This window comes from Sinohyriopsis cumingii, chromosome 6 (genome assembly GCF_028554795.1).
Source record: "Sinohyriopsis cumingii isolate HCF-2022 chromosome 6, ASM2855479v2, whole genome shotgun sequence".
Lineage (NCBI taxonomy): Eukaryota > Metazoa > Mollusca > Bivalvia > Unionida > Unionidae > Sinohyriopsis > Sinohyriopsis cumingii.
In genome coordinates, this window is record NC_142966.1 from 33,740,522 (window position 1) to 33,762,279 (window position 21,758).

Consider the following 21,758-nt stretch of genomic DNA (forward strand, 5'->3'; position numbering starts at 1 on the left):
GACAGAAAATAAGGAAAGAAAGCAGAAACGAAAAGAAACGAAACTCAAAGAAAAAGAAAACAAGAGAGAAGAGAACACCAGAAATACCGTCCCTCAATCCTCGTTGCCCTCTACAAATATGGTTGATGAACAAAGTATTCAAACTTCTTTATTATTAATATGTTGGTGCATAACGACATATATAAAACGGTTACTGAAAACTTCATGACGCAAAGGGTCAATTTTGTAAGTACATGTATATCATAACCCAGTTAAAAGGTCTTTTAAGAAAAATCCTTCCTTAACCCGATAACAGCGTTAAGGGATAAAGTCAAGTGTCATTATCTATTTTCTTCCGCACTGCATTCGATTAAAGGGGATTTATAGTATTAAGTCTTACTACTGGACCTGGGGCAGTCATTTGTGTGCCTGTTAGAACCGTGGCGATAGCTTCTACGTACACTTCAGAGTTTCTAAAGATGAACTTTGCATTGTTGATAACAGTCAGCATTGGTGTTGTGATTATCGGTTGCAATATCGTCCTATGTAAGTATTACTAAAATCATTTGGATTATCTCAAGCTAAAATATAAGTTACATATATATTCATTAACGTATTACCATGCGACTGACTAGCCCAATGTTCATTCCAACAAAAATGTATAATATATTTCATAATGAGATATTCTCTATATCACTAGGAGATACGTTAAATCGCTTGCAGTGGCGATATCATTATATCATTAGAAAGACTAATTCTTCATTTAGGAAATATATTTGCTCTTTTGTGTCGTATTCAGACCCATGTTTTCATATGTAGGCCTATTTCGATTGTATTACTTTTTCTTCTTCTTCTTCTTCTCTCTCTCTCTTTCTCTATCTCCAAATCAGGATGTACAGCTCATAAAATGTATTAACTGTAGACCGTCTACTGTACATTTATTCAGTAAAAGATGTGTTCTCAAGAAATGCATAAAACAAACTCCAAACAGCAAACTATAAACTGCAAGTGTTCACATTTTATAATTAGTTTCTACACGAATCGTGGAAAGTGGTGGAAACTGTCAATGACTGAAATTACATGACCTATTGTTAATGTTAACCGTGTCGTATTGTATACCTGTGCAACACTATAACAAACGGTACACATTTTAAAGAAGAAAAAACGAACTCGTTATTAAATATAGCAGTATAATTAGCAATTTTAACTTAATCACAATTGTGTTTGATTACTATGGATACATTGAATATAGAAATAAACAAAATGAAGAGCGAAATGTGTGATATGATCAAGCAAATTTTATAAAACGTCGCTGACCTAATATAATTATATCAATTAGGCTCGATGAAGTGATGCGGCTGTAACTCGAATTGGTACAGAATGGTGAAACCCCATACAAATGGACGGCTTTTCTTTTAATCAATATATAATACAAAGACAATATCAGTTAGGTGAATACATACATGGAAACATTTCAATCGTGAAGTGGACGTAATTTTGCAGTGTCACTCGTGGCTTCGCCACTCGTGATATTACAACCTTTCAGCTTCTGAAATATGTTCGTTTATCTGCTCATAAAATGTACATATCCTATATCTATTGCTCCTTTCAGTGTATCCCATTTTTTTGCTTATTCACTTCTTGTTAAATGTTAAATGAATTTGAATTAGGGCAATAGCCCATTTGTGCTCGTGTACATAAGGTTTGGAACAAATGCATGAAATAAAGCAATATATGCTGGCCATCTTTATTACTCTTTATTATTTACTATAAAATATGATTTAGTTTTCTCTCTCTCTCTCTCTCTCTCTCTCTCTCTCTCTCTCTCTCTCTCTCAGGACAGCTCCAGTGACCAAGTGGTTAGAGCGTCCCTCTTGGAAGCGAGAGGTCGTGGGTTCGAACCCCGGCCGAGTCATACCAAAGACTGACAAAAATGGTACCAACAGCTGCCTCGCATGGCGCTCAGCATTAAGAGGTTAGTGTTAGGAATGGTCGGCCTGGTGTCAGGGTAATATGACTGGGTGGGACATCATGCGACATGTATGCGGCATGATGCCCTAGTGCTCGACATCACTATAAACTGCCACACTGCAGACATTATAGCGATATGACTGTAAAATTGTTAAACCTACGTTAAAAAATCTCTCTCTCTCCCTCATGGTACTCTAACTAATGATACTGACACATATTCGTCATTGAATCCGTTATCGCTGTGATACATTCAGCAAACTTGATATCTGCATACGACGCTTAAACTTCTTTAATACTATATATGTATCTCAAGGCAGCTAAACGCACACGTGATAGTTACAACGCAGGATTTTATATAGCTTAAACTATACCTGTTCCTTCAGCCTTCACTTGGCTTCAAGCTAAATATTATATTCGTATCTTTCGATGTATTGATTCAGCCTACTCTATTTCCACATTCATTTGCGTCATAGCGTCCTAAACACCGGTGAATAATAGTCATATCCTGCCTCACATGTAAATTTTATTCTGTCTCATGAACTACTGTGACCGTATTTGCCAACATAGTATACACAAAATAGCAAACACTTTCTGAGTTCCATCATCACTCAACATTCTTTTATTACAATAAGTAAGATAAACACTAATTGCAGCATATTTACTTATTAAAGGGAGCAGTAATTGCCCTTCAAGTGTTCCAAAAAATGTCAGTGTTGTCCTGAATGTCCTACATATATGTAAGACCTAGTGTCTGACACAAAATTCGGACTCTCTGAAGGAATATGCCTATCCCAAAACGAAATATATGATGTATTGTGTCATTCCTAACTGTTCCTTCCACTATAATCAAGTAAAATATCGGCAAATCGTTATCCTTACATAATATACAAGGCGAATTTAAAGTTTAAATGTCAAAGTCTCACTAGAAATATATTTACATTCTGCTACTTGTGGTACTGTTGCTGTTGCTAACGTTGAAGGGTATGCTACTTTTTATCATGGTATACTTCTACACCTGTGTCTACCACTACTACTATGTATCCAGCTAGAGTCACTGAAACATGAACTAAATGGGAAATAAGTAAATTCGATGTATTTTATCTTTTCGTTCCCCCTCAGCACATTTTAGTATTCGTACCACTAATGTCACAACGCATATATAGTTTCTTATATTGTTTTCAATGTAAAATATTTAAATTTTACAATGTTAGAAGCATGTAATTAGATATATTCGTTGTTAACACATGAATCGAGTGTTTTCAAGGAAGGATGGATGAGGGCGTTTTCAGATTGTCAGGTTAACGGGTAATCATCACATTCTGACAATAAGTAATAAAATGTCCAGACATAAATCAGACTGAAATGGATAAATAGTCAATATTAGTAGTGCGTGAGCAGCAGGGAAGGCAGACAGACCTAGGGTTCCCGACAAAGAATAAACCCTCCACAGAAAACTCTCTCGTAGAAAGGTTCTATTTACCGAATAAAGGCTTCCTGGGGAAGTTTACTTGTTACTGAACCCTGTTCCATCAATGAAACCTAAGTTTGAAGATTTTAGCTGAAAAAAAGTATTCTACGTGAATTTTAATTTTTTTTTGTTTATTGCCATACGACCGACCATAGGTAGGGCCCTCCCTGCTGCTATTATCTAATTGCATAGAATTATGCCAGTCGGCGTTAAAAGATTTTATCCAAACCTATTCGATATCTTGACCTGGGATCACATAAATTTACCGTTACAAATCCATAAGGTGTAGCTTGAGCTCGTGAGAAGAAATTTTTGAATTTATTTATATCCATGTCGCCACCGCACCAGGTCTGATGAATATTTCTTAATGTATGAGCATCGACGCCGTTAAAAATAACCAAAATATTACAATTATCTCTGATCACTTTAGGTATCTGAGTATACTTCTGAGTTACATAAATGACATCAGTGTTTTTGTGTCTACCACGGGAGAATATTCTAGCAGGATTAGTTTGTTTATCCAGCATCACGTCGTCGTAGACAACTAAATTATTGATCGACCCATCTAGATCATCAGCAGAGGGAGCCTCTTTGATGTCGGTGATAAATTCAATTATATTTTCACCGTCATTTAGCAACGCTGCATTTTCATTAAATTCTTTCAATACCTGATAACAACGCTGATCATCCACAGATGGTGCAACCAAATACAATTTATCCCATTTTAGCCATCTCATTATCAGATTCAACAATAATTGTGTTTTTCCACTACCAGATGGACCTATTATTATCATTCTAATTGAATTGGGCAATGCAGCATGATGCTTGACAGGAACGGATTTTTTTGATGCTGAAAAATCAATTACATTCATGATATAATAAATATTATGGATCTATATTGTCAAATGTAAAACACGCACACCAACGGTAGAGCTAACTACGGTTGTTACTCGCAATAAGAGATTAGCAGCTACCGGTAAATGTGAAAAATGCGGCACAAAAAAAGTTTAGATTTATCTCATCAACTAAAAAAGAAAATTCCACGGAGGTGACATCACCTCAAAGTTATCCTCGCTACCAGGATTCCCCTGGGCTAAATACTCAGGAGAAAACCACCTACTAGGATACAGCTACTGCGGACCAGGTACCAGACTCGATATCAGATTAAATAATCAGGATCAGCCAAATTCAGGTGAGGAGCCAATTAATGCGATTGATCGGGCCTGTTTGATTCATGACATAGCATATCGAAATAAAGATATTCAACAACGACATCTTGCTGATATAAATTTAATTCACGCAATAAATTACATAAAAAATAAATCTATCAAAGAGAGGTTAGATTCGTGGTTAATTAAAAACGCGATGAAGGGTAAATTAATCTTCGGTGCTGGTAATTAATATGGAATCAATTTATTATTCCCCTGCTGGATTTTGGCGGGGTAAACCAGCTATCAAGAAGCTTGCAAAGGCTGCTCGAGTAAAACCGTCAACGGCTGCTGCTTGGTTATCTAAACAAGCTATATGGCAAATTTATCTACCACCACCTAAGCGGATCGAATACGCGCACTTTGATGTTAGCGTACCAAATGAGGTTCATCAGGGTGATACAATGTTTCTGCCACACGATACTGTTGACGGTAAAATCTACAAGTACGTCCTAACCGTAGTAGATATCGCTAGCAGATACAAAGAAGCTGAGCCATTAACCAAGAAAACAGCCGCTGAGGTAGCTGATGCATTTGAGCGAATATATCAGCGAGGACCACTAACCTGGCCAATTTTACTTCAGGTTGATCCCGGACGGGAATTCCTCGGTGCGGTGACCTCATTAATGAAACAAAAAAATACAAAAATAAGACGAGGCAAGGTTAATATTCACAATGATCAGGCAATTGTGGAGAGATTCAACAAAACATTAGCTTAGCGATTATTTGGTTATCAATACGCGATGGAATTTATTCAGGATAAACGATCTAACGACTGGGTTGTCAGGTTACCCAGTGTTATTTCTGCGATAAATAACGAAACAACGAGAGCTATATCAATGAAACCAGCAATTGCCATACAGAAAGATTTTATACCGATAAAACGACGTGATTTTTCAGCTCGACCTGTTCTTGGTAGTGTCATAGTCAGATATTTATACAAACCAGGTGAGTCTGAGGGTGGCAGAAAAAGAGCGACGGATCCAATCTGGAGCACGACGACACATAAGATAGTATCAGTGACAAAATCATCAGGTAGACCAGCAATTTACATGCTCGATTCGTTAGCACCTCAGCGAGGTTTTACTCGCGAGCAATTACAAGTAATACTAGCTGATACTCAATTACCGCCTCAGTCACTTAGATAATCAACTCCGCGTCGGTTACACTCTAAACACGTCAGCGTAACATTATCGCGATTGTGGCCTAAATCATTATTTATTCTGTCTACGGTAAATTGTCTGGAATCATTTTTTGTTAACTCCACGTCATTATGCAATTACAACCGGCACAATGGTTTTTTTTTTGTTTCTCTTTCAGCGATAAAATAAATTCGACATCTAAATCGAATTCACGATTATTTTTTTATCGGTTTGTTTATAGCTGATCAATTTGTTTTAATCACATACTGGTCAATTTCATCATTAATAATTATTCTATCTAAAACGATCCGTCCTAGTTGGTTTATTTTTCTGACTCTAGATACGGCTAAATACACCAGATTAGACCATTCTATGTGATCGTCAACAATCCAAACTCGAATATCTGTTATGGTTAATCCCTGTGAAGAATGAATTGTCATGGCATATCCTAACGTCCACGGAGATTTTTCTGCTGTCAACATATCACTAACGAAATCGATATCAACATTGACAATATCATTCAACACAAGATTCTGCTTTCCTTGTCCTGGTATATCAACGTCAATATTCTGCAATCTGGTATCGGCTGGTCTGTAACATAATTGTACTGGCATCAGCGGAAATTTTTCTTGATGTAATTTAAATAATCTTTGCTGAAGGACGTCACGTATTATTTTTCTGCTAGCCAAAATCAAATCATTTGGAGTCCACGTTGATAAGAAATCTTCCATGGATGTTTTTGGAATTATTTCTCGCATCACACTGCATTGAATTTTATTTGGTTGTAATCGAATTAATCTCTTAAATTCGCTCAACCGACCATCAAGAGATCTGTAGTCGGTGTTAACTTCCTCATAATAATCAACGAAATTCTTTAGCCATTCATGAGGTGATTCTCCATCAATAGGATTGGGATGGCCGTGGTCGCCGCACATAATTACCGCTGTGTTTTTTATTAGCAACCAATCTAGAAACATCTTTAACGTTTTAACGAATACAGTGCAGATCTCATCCCATATAATTACTCTGTTCACGTATTTTTCTCCCATTCGCGAAGGAGTCCATGTACCACCATTGTATTTGAAAACAACTGTGGTACGTACATCAGTTGACGCCGCGTTGCCTCATCTCTCGTGCTAATCTGTGTGTTGGCGTCAGTACAATTACGTCAGAATTCTTTAATAATTCTATAATTCTGGTCGTTTTACCTGATCGACCCGGTCCATTCACGTAGACTGTCTTGTATCTTGATGCGGGATCATACACTGATGGTGCTGTCGAAATTTCTGATATACTATCAGAATAATAATTATCCTCAACAGGTACATCGGCGTTTTTACAATACCATAAAATACGTTCGTCTTTTACTCGCCACGTACCCCATGATCCATTGCCGGTTAATTTTTCCAACTCTGGTAGAAATTTTTCACTAACATAGAATGAATCAATAGCTACCCTAACAGCGTCATTAGGGAATCTGTTGATCATCGATAGCAGATTTATACTCGCCTTACGCCAGCATTGACGATCTTAAATGAGTATACTGCGGTGACTCTCCCTCGAGATAGCTAACTACAGTACCTAATTTTGTTCCGTTTGATAAATAAGCATTTTCTCGGTCACAAAATATACCTCGCTCAGCGGTATCAGCGATTATAAAATCTAAATCAGCTTCATCCATGATCAATCTGCAATGATGTCGCTAATGATCGCACGAACCACCCTGAGTAAATTTTCCGATTATTTTTCTGCCTAAATCTTTCGCGTCTTCATGTTCAGTTGGTAGCCAAACGTCATTTTGTTTTTTATATCATACAATAGCCTCGCTGACCGTCAACGATGTCAACATCGCAGAATCTAGCATATATCTCAATAAAACAATTGGAACCCATTTTTGTTCTGAAAAATGCTTAACAAACCAAACGTAACATATCTTATGCAAACCATCATTAAATTTAAACGATACAACACGAGCGAATCCTGTCAGGCGAATATCTGGCAATGATCCATTAATAGATATTCTGGTCATCTCATCGCGGGGATGGCCAAATTGAGTAAAATATTTACTGCACTCTCCTAATCCGAGAAAACTACCAGGATAACACGATATCATGTCAAATGAAATCATCTTCATAAGATTATACTCAGTATTCCATAATCCACCATGACCGTATTCGATACAGCTCTGCTGAATATCTTTAAGAAACTCACGTCGAGTTGGTTTCCACGAATTTTTCTCTTTCGCTGCGTGAGCAACAACAGATGGAATCGTGAAACAATTAACCAACAAATTTTCATCCGCAGAGTATTTTTTTGCTATTGCTGTCATCGAATCATGTAAAGATTTACTTCGATATAATTCTCCGTTAGGCCGTACGAACTGATCCTATTTCTGATCACTGGAAAACAACCAAATAGATACAGGGTCAGATTTCCTTATTTCATGAATAAAATCAAAAATATATCCGCTATAAAAATTTAACAACGCGCTCTCGAGGAAAAATTGTTACCGCGCTGCTCCATGCATGTGAATTATGATCAATTATTTCTATGGGTTCTCCTCTGGATTTATACGCAGATGAGTCTAAAATCTCGCCTGATATCGTTTTTACCGTGATGGGAAATTTCAATTTCGCTGATAACACAGCAACATCGTCAATTGATGCACCATCAGCAACAGATTCTGACCAAGCATTAATCTTTTCTCGCCGCAGATCGGTTAACCCATTCCCGCGTTTCGCGTTTGTAAAATGATCTATTATTCGCTCAGCTACGCAATTTATCTTCGTGGACATCTTCATCTTGGCAAGATTCTCAACGGTGGGTTTATTTAATTTATATACACCATAAACAACCGCTGTGACAGGATAAACTCGCACGTAGTATGGCTTATCTATTCCTCTTAGTAGTCCTGGTTTAGATTTTTTACTCACTGTTACAGATTTTTTCCGCTAATTACAGGATCGCGCTTGTCTCAATTAATCCATACGTCATTTTCGTTGTATACAATGAATTTGATTCTGAGTATGTATTTGTCATCACCGAGTAAATCAATTAATTTTTTAGCTCTTGTATCGTTCATTGTATTGTCTATGTCGTTTGTTCTCCATGTGGACCACACATTAGCCGCTCCATCATTGTAGAATTCTTTCTTGGCGAGATCTACCTCAGGAACGACATACTCGATATCATCGAGGTCGAATATTTTCATTATTATATTTTAGACAAATGTTTAATAAATAAAATGAACAATTGCAAATGGTTGATGGTCGGCTCGTTAAATTATTGCAACAGGTCATGTAGAAAAGAATACTGTGGAATACATTTAGCTTATATGAAACGAGGTGGAGTTGGTCCAACCAGATGTATCAGATGTAACTCGGAATACGAGGGAAAACGCGTATTTGTTCAGACTGCGGTGGGAAAAAATATAGAGAACTAAAACGATATTACAATAAAAAATCACAAGATAGTGATCTCGCTATCAAGTGCGAAGAAGATTATCTAGATAGATTTTCGGACAAACTTTGATTTAGACAAATGGATATTGTATAATGAACCCTATATTCATAAAGCATCCAATTTTTAATAAATACGAGGCATCGAGCGATGGTGCTGTTAGAAATTGCGGAACAAAAAAACGGTTGGTAACATTGGTAACACCGGTTCTCTTATGTTTGGAGCCGGAAAAAATCCCTATTAAAATCACAGATTTGTATTTGAATGTTTTCATGGACCAATCAAACGTGATCTGGTAATCGATCATATTGATGGAAATAAACTCAACAATGCCATATAAAGTCTTCAAGCCATAACACAGAGCGAAAATCTGAAAAAAGGCAATACGGGTAAATATAATAAAATTCCTATAGCGGTCAAATTAATCAACGTGGAGACCGGTGAGGAATTGTATTTTAAATCAATGACCTCTGCTGGTAGGTATTTTGGTATTCATTCTGCATCAGTACAGCACGTCGCAACAGGGAGAGAGAAATCAACATTCTCATACAAGTTTGGTTATTGGGTCAAATGCGGTTATTATCCTATGATATTAGATTCAGATGAGTATTAGATTCTGAATAAAGATCTTATGTATATGACTCAGACGAATATTATTTAAAATAATTATTATTTTTTTTCGCACATTTAGAATTAAGCTAATATAAATATGAACCAAGAAAATATTAAGGGAATAATCAAATCTATTGAGGTACTTCGAATCAAAGAAATTCCTTTACCGGATGATTTAGACGCCGACAAAATCACAATGGATTTTGAAACGCTGATGCAGAACGAACAAGAAGGCCGATATACCCTATCGTCCGAATACAGATTCATAAAGAAAATACACTCTGAGATGTACAAATCACTCATTAACATCGACGACACGCAGATATCAGATTTTACTCCATTAGCTCGTGCGATTGAGAAGACTAGATCAGCGCTATCTGACGAGTATGAATCTAAAAAAATGATTGATACACGTGCGAGGCAGCTGCGAAAACTGATTTCTGAATAATTTATTTCTGAATAATTTTATTTTATTTCTGAATAATTTTTTTTTCTGAATAATTTTAATAAAATCAACCATTTTGGTGAAAAAATCAACCATTTTATCCGATTTTGTCAAATTACAGATTTTCGTCGGGTCAAACCTCAAGCGATCCTCTAATTGATTTATCGATAAAATGCGAAAAAACGTCAAAATTAACCCCAAAACCACCAGGAATTTATCAAAAAAACCATCAGTAATTGTTGATTTTTGAGCTAATTTTGTTGATTTTTGATAATTTATCGATAAATCAATTAAAGAATCGCTTGAGGTTTGACCTGACAAAATTAGCAAAATTGTGGATTTTTCTTTGATTTTTTCACCAAAATGGTTGATTTTCATCAAAAACGGCCGAATTTTTCAAAATCTTCAGAACAAAACACAAATAAAATAAATAATTTTTTTTTTGTTGCTATAATGACAAAATTAAGATTTTATTAGCAGATTTATGCTCAGGGTCTCGCCACGTATATCTAACAAATTCCCAGATTGGTCAGTTAGTGAGAAATTCACTCTCGACAGTAGATTATTGTGACACCTCAAGTAAACAGGATTGATCGGTTCTTGCACAAGTTAAAATCCAGGTGGAGATGCTGGTGAAAACGAATATAAAACAAACCCCTGTTTTGCCTGATCAGACACAGACGCGTCTGCGCTGTAGCTGTTCTCGATGATATCACAATTAAGATTAACCGCGACAACATTTGTTATATTTACCACATCAGGCGAAATATGCCCTCCGGCACCATCTGGTGCATTATCGCGCTTAAGAATAGATGATGGTGGTAATTTTTTTCTCCACGCAGCGTGTAGTTTGGGAAACAGCTCATCAATGGTATCCTCGAGGGATTTTTCTAATCTATCTGCGTTGTATCCTGGAAATTTAAAATTTTCTAACTGATCCTCAGTGATCGAGTACGCGTCTAAAAATTTTTGTTTGTTATTTGATTCTTTTATTACCCGAATTAATTTTTTATTAAATCTTTTCATAGATGATACAAATCATATCATGATTTCTATTCGTTCAATAATTTTATCACATGAACTTGTTATATCAAAAATACAGTCCTGAAAATAATTTCGTAATCGTTGTAAATCTTATTCATTATGAATTCGCTCATATTCATTAAATATTTTGATAACATCACTCAATTCAAAGTTCGTACCATTATCAAATATCCATAACATATCATCTTTTTTTTAATGATAAAATTTGATACATGATATCTGCGAAGATCGTATTTACTTAATTCTACGATCATATCTTTTTTGAAATTAATAAAATTCTCTCTCTTAGGTTCTGGTGGTGCTGGCTGCGCAACCTCTGGCCAACCTAGTATGGTTCTTATTGAACTCGCGTAGGTATCTACGCTGTAATTTGAGCTCACTTCGATAACCGAGGCCAGTGTTGGCTCGTGCCCAGATATCTTTATTCCAGGATCCTCTCCGGTTATATTTTTTATTCTCCATGTTAATTCGTCGCTGATTTGCTCAATCTGATAACTGCCTGTTGGTAATCCAACTACGTTCCAATCAGGTGTTCCATGGGGTTTATTTTTATTAGCAAAAACAAATGAATTATTCGACTGTAAATTTCCAAATGATTTGGATCTGATATTAGGCCAGCTGTAATAAACTCTCAAGTGCGCCAGTGCTATTTCGCTAATAGAAATAGGTGTTGGAAAAATAATACTGAACTCGGGCTTAGTCGAGCTCGCCGAGATCATCGTTGTCTTTTGCGGATTTGTGTTTGTCGCTATGTGCGTCAGTAATTCTGTCATTATTTATATTGACATCTTTAATCGTTTGATTATAAATTTTAGTCATCAGCGAGAACTCTGTATCAGATACAATACCGTCATTGAGACTTTCTGATAACATCGAGGATAATCTTGAATACGCCGCCATCGTTGTGTTTAATTTATCTTTGTATTCGGTTAATTTTGCGCTGGTACATGAAGATATCTTTTTTTTGTTATTATACCAAACACACCGGATAGCGTGGTAGTCACAGAAACAACGATGGTTATCGCTGTCGGTGCTATCATTGTTAACGCGGATAATATTATTCCGGTACCAACAACAACGGCAGATACAGAATAAACAGTAACATCGATTACGACTAATCTGTGCTAATATTTTTTTATTTTTGTTTGATAAATATCGATTATGTTTTTCAGAGACTCCTGCCACGCACGAGCCTGATCGTATCGGTATTTTGATGCACTCATTTTATATTAATTAGGATGTTTTAAATACAAACTCAAGCACGTACGAATAATTTGTTCTAGATAAAGCACCATCAATTGACTGTAATTCAAATACTGCTTCAGTATCTTTTTGTAATTCAACTGTTACCGGGTGAGGCAATTCAATTGATAGTCCAGCTATAATTACTCTAAATTTCATTGGACTAATCACTGTTAATCTGTATATGCCGGTAACAACTGGAATATATTTTATTTTATTATCTGTTCTTGTCCACGTTACAAATGTAGATGATGATACCACACGAACCACTTCATCGAATATTTTTTTAATTTCTGAGTATTTTATACTGATTGCAGGTGATCTACCAAAAAATTCGAGAGTTATTTTGTTTAGGTCTAAAGTATTTCTTCTAAAACTTGTGAAAGCTGCGAATGCACTTAAATGTTGATCATGCTCTTCACGTAAAATACCTAATTTTAAATTTACGTCATCGACGTACTTTTTTTGTTACAGCATCCTCACCTGCTATTGGATCTCCTAGTGAAGATATTTTGTTTTTGCCCATGTTAAGTTCTCCTAACATTGTATCGCCTGTGATTTTTACATGATTATCGAATTTTGCATTAATATCGCGAGCATTTTCAATAACTTTTTTGATGGAGTCATCAATTTTTTTAATATCTTCCCTAGCAGTATTAAAATCACCTACATGAGTACTGTATTCATCTCGTTTGATTATATCGCCTATCTTAACGTTGCTGGTTTTTAATTTTCCATGCTGATCCTGAAAAATAACAACCTCGTCAGGATCTGCTCCTGCCATCGACAAAAGATTATTTATGTAATCTTTTGTTGCATATTTAGATAAATCAACATCGACGGGTGTTTTTTTTATTGATCGCGATGAGAGAGATCTACCAAAAATATCAACCATTATTTATACCTGATTGATCTAATTTATTTGACGTGTGCTCGTGGACTGTTTTATGGTATGGTTTGTTAGATTTTGATATCGCATCGAGTATATTAATCCCCTCATCGCCGCAAATCGGAGGATCGGTTAGTGTTTGTGTTGGTAGCGTAGAATACCATACTGGTATATTTAATTGAGATACATAATTAAGAAACTCACGAGGCGGAGCTAATCCATATGAGTCGGCGTAGATAACCTCGTGAGGATTTATCGCGTAAGCAACCCAGTGAGTACCTGGTCCGGTGTTTTTATCGAGATTTATAATTCCCGTTTCATATTTATTGGGACGAGCTGGTAATTGATCTCGCATGAATACTCCTCTGAAAATTTTTTTTTTGTCTTTTTTTTAGCAGCGTTAATTAGATCTAAATTTGACATCGGTGTTATTTTACTAATCGAAGACCTTTCCTGTACCACGAAGGGGGTGTTCCCGGTAGACAATAACCTCGACCTATTTTTTGCCGTATTTTCCACCGACTATCTTATTTACGGCTAATCCTCCTAGTGATCCAACAGCGCCTAACGCAACGGCTTTTGCTATAGCTGGTGCAGCCACGGCGGCTATCGCGGGTAACGCAGCGGCCTTTGCTGCGATTAGGCTGGTATCGCAGCTAACAGTGGGAAAAATCCACCTGTTTTTACCATATCTTTAATGGCACCAGCGGATAAATTAACCTGAATTCCTTTGTTACCTGATTTAGCTTTACTGAAAAGTGCTAGCTGCTTTTTGGTTAGAGATAGCTTATTTGGTCCAACTTGAATTTGATCATGTTTCAACGTTAATTTTGTCCCGCAGGTTTTTGTGATACTCGATTGTAATTTTTATCTGACCCGAAGTCAGAGTTACGCTAACGTGCTCATACATTCTATAAATAAACCGGTTGATTTAAATTACATTTTCTCCACAGGAGCGTCCATGATCCTCGTGCGACCACCAATACCCTCAAGAATCATGGTCCTGTCGCTGAGTAGAACAGCAATTGCTCTAAATTGAGCAGCACCTGAGTTGGTTATTCTTGCTTTAAAATCTATATCAACAACAGACTGTTTTATCAAATCCATATGCTCTAACGAAAAATAATAGATGGGGTAAAATGATTTAAAATCCAATTGAGCTATCTGCAGACTGGTATCTATATTTTGATCTCGCCCCATAAAGCTCCATAATCGATGATGACCACGCGCCACAGAATTACCTGTGTAATCTAATGAAATTTCTTCGATTGGTTCTTGATATCCATTTATTCGCAGTGAGATCTCGCTGGCATTAAAATGATCAAAAATTATGTGAGTTCGTTCTTGACTACCTAACCGATTAGCCGCTTGAAGAGCCACAAAGAAACACCCCGTTGTGATGCTATATGCCAAGTAAAATTACCGTTGATGTTACTTTGAATGCTATCCGTGAATGCTGTCAACCAAAACATCACTGATTTACCAACCTGATTCATAAATGATAGTAATTTTCATTCTTCGCTCACTGATGGTGTCATCGATGGCATCCACAGGGTTAGTTTGGTTAGTACAACCTTACCGGCGTCAACGCCAGCCCCCCTCCAGATAGCATCATTGCTGTCACCTTTTCGATAAAAGACAATTGTGTGTTTAGCTCCAAAAATAACCTTTCTGAAGTATCTGCAAAAACCAAAAACGTGAGATAATGGAATCGCGCATGAAAACCTTCGACGATCACCATCTAGCATAGACTTACGCGCAGCATATCCGAGGTTGTAAGTGTTAACGGTATTATGAAGATTTGTAAAAGCAGCACCTGGTCGTGGTACTGTTCCATCAACAGCATCAACCGCAGCATTTTGAGCCAATTGTATCTTAGTAAACATACTTGGTTCAGCACTATTTGAATTATCCTTGGTAAACATCATGTTAGGTCCAGCTGATCTGGTAAAATCGTCTGAGTATCTTGCTAAACCAATAATTGTTGTTGCCACATCAACATTATCATTGATTGACTCAATTTCTCTTCCATCGATCATATATGCGGCGCTCTTGAATAAAGCCATGATACCGTTGTTAACAAATCCAATATTGTCACCCGCGGCATACGCAGTACCATCAGCTAATTTGACGATCTCACCAACAACCTCAATATAAGCCTCGCAAGGAAGAAAATACCGCGTTGTGTCTTGTACTTGCAATTCAATTCTGCTGCTGCTATTTGGTGTCACCGCGTCATATGAGTAAAATTGATAATCCTGAACAGAGAAATCTTTTCTCACTGGCTCATCCATATTAAAAGCATCATTGGATGTCGGTGAAAACATTTTATTAATAAAAATATTTATCGTCTAAAACGAATATTACCTCCGTATGCGCTGGTGTTAATTACATTTTGAAGTTGTTCTAATGATTGTATCAGAGCCTCTTGTTGCGCTAACTCTGCTAATTTTTGATTAGCTGCATCATTTACTACCTTACTAACCTCGGCGGACATCTCAGCGGTGATAGGTAATTTTGCTGGTGGTTTTTTTCGCACCAAATTTGATAATTTTTCCTTGATGGCATCAAATCCTTTGCTAGCGGCATCACCAACAGCACTGAAGACCTTATTACGAATGACGCCTATTGCTTTCGCTGATAATTGTTTAGCAATAGATCCAACCTTAGGAGCTATCCTGGTGAAGAGATCATCCAATCCTGACCCGTAATTGTATTTGTATACAGGTAACCGCGAGTTGACCACGTGAATCTGTACTGGTCGCTGATTATATTTATGGATAATCATTTTTATTTATCATTTGATTTGTTTAATCGCTGTAATAATCAACGATCTCATCGATGCAATCGCGGTAAATAGATGCGTCGATGATACCACCCTGAAATAACCTTCTGCAGATATCGGTTGCTTCATTAATTATTTCATGAGAATTATTTCCGGCTCTCATTCCTCCAATTAAAACCTCCAACCGAGATGCATCGTTAACAACGCTATCGGGACAAATAGTATTGTATCCACTACCTGTTACAGGCTTTCGCGTTCGTATTTTATATGCATACTCTCGGAAAGATTTATACTCCGGATCATTTAGATCAACATTAGATTTCTTGTGAGCAAAATACACAGCAGGAATCCAATTATCCTCAGTAATCTCAGAATATTTTGGTATCACATATTTTCCTCGATTTTTATACTCAAATGCGGCTATTTCGGTAGCTCTTTCTTCATCTTCAAGCTCTTTGAGGGTATCTTTATTAAATATCCTACTAATATTTCCCCCCGGTAAATTAGATTTTTCCGGTGGGGCGACAGATTCTTCAGCTTCTTCATATATTTCTCCCTCTGGCGTTAATTTTTCCTTATTGACCTTCTTGATGAAAAGTCGATAATCCGGATCGTCATTCTTAAAATCCTTATTATAATATTTGAAATATAATGCAGCAGTCCAATCTTCTGGATCCATATTGATATACTCTGGCAGTAAATATTTATCTCTTTTATCATAATCATGTGCAGCAAGCTCAATTATTCTATCACGATTTTTGAGAAATTTAGAAACATCCACTTTGAATACATCAGCGGGCTCTGGTTGTTGCATAGGTCGATCCTGCTGCACAGGTTGAGATTGTTTTAATCTTGCAGTATACTTGTTTACTGCATCCATGTAATTAACAAACTTTGGATCGGTTGTCATGACCTTATTGGTATTGTGATGCACATTAAACACCCATCTAAACCAAAGTTTACGAGCTGCTGGTTTATAATCGGGTTTCAATATCGTTCTTTGTTTTTTAAGATTTTCCACAGCAAACCTAGCAAGATCATCGTCATTTCTGATTGATCTTATTTTATTGATATTTTCTTCGGTAAACTTTTCAATAAAGGAACTCTAGCAGAAGTTTGTTCTGTTTCATCCTCCTCATATACATCCTCTTCTTCGTCTGCGGTTGGAATTTCCTGTTCAGGTTTTTGTCTAATTCCACTAGGTCCTGCTTCGACAGGTACAGGCCGAGGTTGTGTTTGTTCTTCAATATTTTTCAATATAGGAAGAATACCATGTTTCTTATCCTCAATATATTTTGTATCACCCAAAATAATCTGCTCGGTGGTCTCGGTAATTGGTTTAAATAATAATTCGGTTGACTCAGTAAATCCTTGTTTTGCATCTTCGAAGGCACGTATTTTCTGCTTAACCGCTTCTTTTATTGGTATACATTTCTTCAGAGTTTCCTGTCGCTCTCTTGATATTCTTGGCCTCAATGATTCTCCAACATCCATGATTATGTCATTATTGATGTAAACTTTAATATAATTCTATGCAATTAGATAATAGCAGCAGGGAAGGCCCTACCTATGGTCGGTCGTATGGCAATAAACAAAACAAAAAAAATTAAAATTCACGTAGAATACTTTTTTTTCAGCTAAAATCTTCAGACTACGGTTTTATTGATGGAACAGGGTTCAGTAACATGTAAACTTCCCCAGGAAGCCTTTATTCGGTAAATATAACCTTTCTACGAGAGAGTTTTCTGTGGAGGGTTTATTCTTTGTCGGGAACCCTAGGTCTGTCTGCCTTCCCTGCTGCCGTGCGTGTTTGTCTCTCATTCGTAAATAATTCAAATTTCACTCAGACAGTGCATTCTAGATCTATTTATAGGCACAATGTGACAAAGGTATAGGCAATACAACAATGATCCCGTAATCCACGGGCCAAAAACAATAGATAAATATGAGATGACCAAAGAAAACAAATTTGGAACAGGTAAACACTATATCATTTCGACGAATATCGATAAAAGAATGACAACATTTGGCTCTCTCTAAACTGTAGGATGTCCTTACAGGTTTTGATTTTCATTGCAGTATGTTGCACCGCATACCAATCTGCTGTACACATCGTTAGACAATTCTATGACCTTTCCTTGAGTTTCTCGTCATACACAACAAAACTAATTCGCTTTGACAATTTATACGAACCCAAGCGAGTATTTGTATCTTTTTTTTCAAACCAACGACCATGCAGTTTCAAATCTCTATAAAGTAATTACATACTGGCAGTTTCTGATTTCAAAGCAATGAACCATGCGTTGTTGTGAAAGAGGGCCGAACAGATAAATGTAACTTCAGTTAGTGTAATTTGCGGAAGGATTTATAAGGTGAGAATTGACTAAGCCTGATTGTTGACTTTGGGCACGTTTGTTAATTGATTTCATATTTGTGCTAATAACAACGTAAATGTATATATTGTTTTAAGGTTATAAAAAGCTGCAGTCATAATGTAATGATAATTGAACTATTATTCTCACATAGAAAGACTACTTTCTCATTTGATTTCAAACATTTTAGTTTTCCAACTAGTTAAATGAAGGTTCCTGCATCATAACAAAATTGATACACTATAATTTCGATTATACAGCAAGGAGATTGTTTATAGCAAAACGTGCCAGAGATATTTATTTTATTTTATTTTAGTTCAAATTTGCCGTTCTTGAGCTTTGAAAAAGTTACACACTTTCAATTTCTAACCCTTTTAATTTCAAATGAAAGCAATATAAACAAGGAACTGACACGGTCTAAAAATTGCCTGATAAGGTTTATATCACAAATTGTGAAGAAATTATTTTCCTAAGTAATTAAGACATCAATGTTCTTGTTTCAAATTTATTTGCGAAATTTAAATGTGATTTACAATAATCTATTTTCTTTAGTATATTTTGTCTATTTTAATTATATGAAAAGAAATTTGAATATAAATGTATACACTTGCAAATTCTACAATTCACCACCCTTCCTCACATGTTTCTTTGTATTTTCATTGAGTCATTTTACATTTTAGCTTAAAGAAAGAACGTTTAAGCATAAAGGATTCCTTACACCAACCACACCAGAAATTGAAAACAATACATAATAAATAAGAAATAAAATGAGAAAAAATTAATAAATATAATCTAATGAAAGAAACAACTCTCTAGACAGTATTGCATCGAAATTGCAAGTGACATTAAACCTGTCGTTACATTTTTAAAATCGATTTCACCTCGAATTTATAAACCAGACATGCAATTTGCTAAAGTCGGAAATGACCCATTACTAAGGCACATGTTTTCGCTTCATATTCTGGATTTTTGAAACATAATTTTAGGATAAAAACATAGTTATCGTTTGTTGGGGGAGGATTTCTTGTTCATAGATAAATATATTTCAAGCAAAATTGTTCTTGTGCAAGTATTTATCTTCAATGTTCAGCATCCATACAAAAATATATGCACACAAATAAATAAGACTATATATATTCTTCTTAATACATGTAAGTAAAAAGAGAATGCTTATGCCGAGCCATGAAATTAATCTTTAGGATATTCGTTCATTCCACCATTATATGATATGTTTTTATAATATAAGAGTATACTGAATATAATTATGAAATATCACCGAATATTGTAAGCTTGAAAATGTCATCAAAATTTTGATTAAAAGTCCGTTAAAGTGATTGCACATATTGTTTATAATAAGAACACATTAATGGCATTTATTCACCTAAAAATACACCTTTAAATTACTAATATGATAATATGACGAAATTTGTATAAACATTTACTTATTTTTCCTGCACTCACCAAATGATTCTGCATCCATACAAAAATTTCCATGGGCTAATTTAATAGTCAACATAACATGACCCAGAAGAGGTCGCTCTCAGATCTGTGATCAAGAAAGAGCTCGCAGTGGCAGACGTGTAAATCAATCTGATTTACATTCCGACTGTCCTGCGTGAATATCTGATAGCAACCACTAAAGATACATGTTCTGATGATCAACATTATTATCATAATCTGTAATTTTGTCAGCCAATCAGATGAAGTGTTATATCTTCGCGTTTGCGAGTTTGAGCAATATGACTGAAGAGCATGAAGTTTTGCCAAAAGATTTGATTCACTTTCAGTTTCCAAAACCTGCATTTCCTTTGGCTAATTTTAATAGTCAACATAACATGACCCAGAAGAGGTCGCTATCAGATCTGTACTTTAGACAGTTAAGATCTATGTTAATCAGATTTGCATGTAGATATACTCTAACTTAAATACAACTAGTGGTTGCTGCATATGTCAATTTTCACTAATATCAATAGATAGTTAAAGGTAAAACATGTTGAATAGACGAAAGAATGTATATGTGAAAATATATGCACTACGGTTTCCACGCAATAATCGTTTTTTAAATATATCTTTGTAAAATGTAACCCTTGTTCTTTAAATTTGCCTATACTTTAATTCCCAATAAGCCTTGTGAAGGTAAAACGTACGGATGTCACAAGTTTTAAATTTCTAGAAAGATTCATCATGGTCTTATTATCAACAATGGAGAGTGGAGGGAGTGATAGGAAAGGAGGGAAGTGATAGGAGTGGAGGGGAGTGATAGGAGGGGAGGGGAGTGGTAGGAGGGGAAGAAGGTAAAAAGTGTTTGCAGTACTACGTTGAGTTAGAAAAAAGTTCCAATGAATATTTTAATATTTTTTTGGGTCAAAAAGTAATAAAGTAAGCTCATTAACTGTGAGGGATGATTACAACACTCGTTGCAACTTTTAACAAAGTATGGCAAATAGTTTCTTGGAAACTAAAGAGCATGGTAAAAACTTCCTTTTTCTACAAGTACAGTTAAAATACATCTAAAAGAACTCTGCTCAACTTTCACTGGTTTTCAACCATGTATTTTCAAAACCCACAGTCACTGTGTCTAAGCACAGTATAACATTAATTTGCATATGTAAACAGCTCATTGACTTGAACTAGGCTCGACTAACTTACCAGGACTGAGTGTATGATGTAGCCAAAGTATATTTTAAACTAGAAATTTTATTTAAACACGAGAGGATCCTCTTGAAATGCAAATCCGTTCTTCCAACTGAACTTTACATTAGAAAATATTACAATTTAGCCATGGCTTCATCGGAAGTTAAGGACCAAAAAAGGCGCTGCTGTATGAGCCAGTGCAACGTGATCTAGATATTTCTACACCGCAAAGTATCTAGAATGTATCGTATAAGGTTACATAAACATCATGAAATTGGTGAGAAACTTTGCCAGTACATAAGAAACAACTTGCACTGAGGTAAGAGTTGTACACGCAATGATAATTAAGTGAATATTGTACCTTCCTAACAATGGTGTTGACTGCTTTTGTTCTGAATGTCATGTCTTTGTGTTTTGCTTGGCCTGTCGTAAAATTATACATGCTTACCGAACCGATCCCTGTTAACAGTCAATTGTACACACTGAAGGATGTGAAATTCGTCGTCAC

General features: G+C 35.9%; 1 protein-coding gene across 1 annotated transcript in view; it reads left to right on the plus strand.

Moving 5' to 3' along the window:
* Positions 1-396: 396 nt before the first annotated feature.
* Positions 397-21,758, plus strand: part of LOC149796694 (uncharacterized) — a 47,690-nt gene continuing 26,328 nt past the window's right edge. Inside the window, exon 1 of the mRNA XM_089960634.1 lies at positions 397-525. Within this exon, the coding sequence (XP_089816760.1) occupies positions 459-525 (67 nt within the window). The 5' untranslated portion in view covers positions 397-458. The remainder of the gene's footprint in view (positions 526-21,758) is intronic.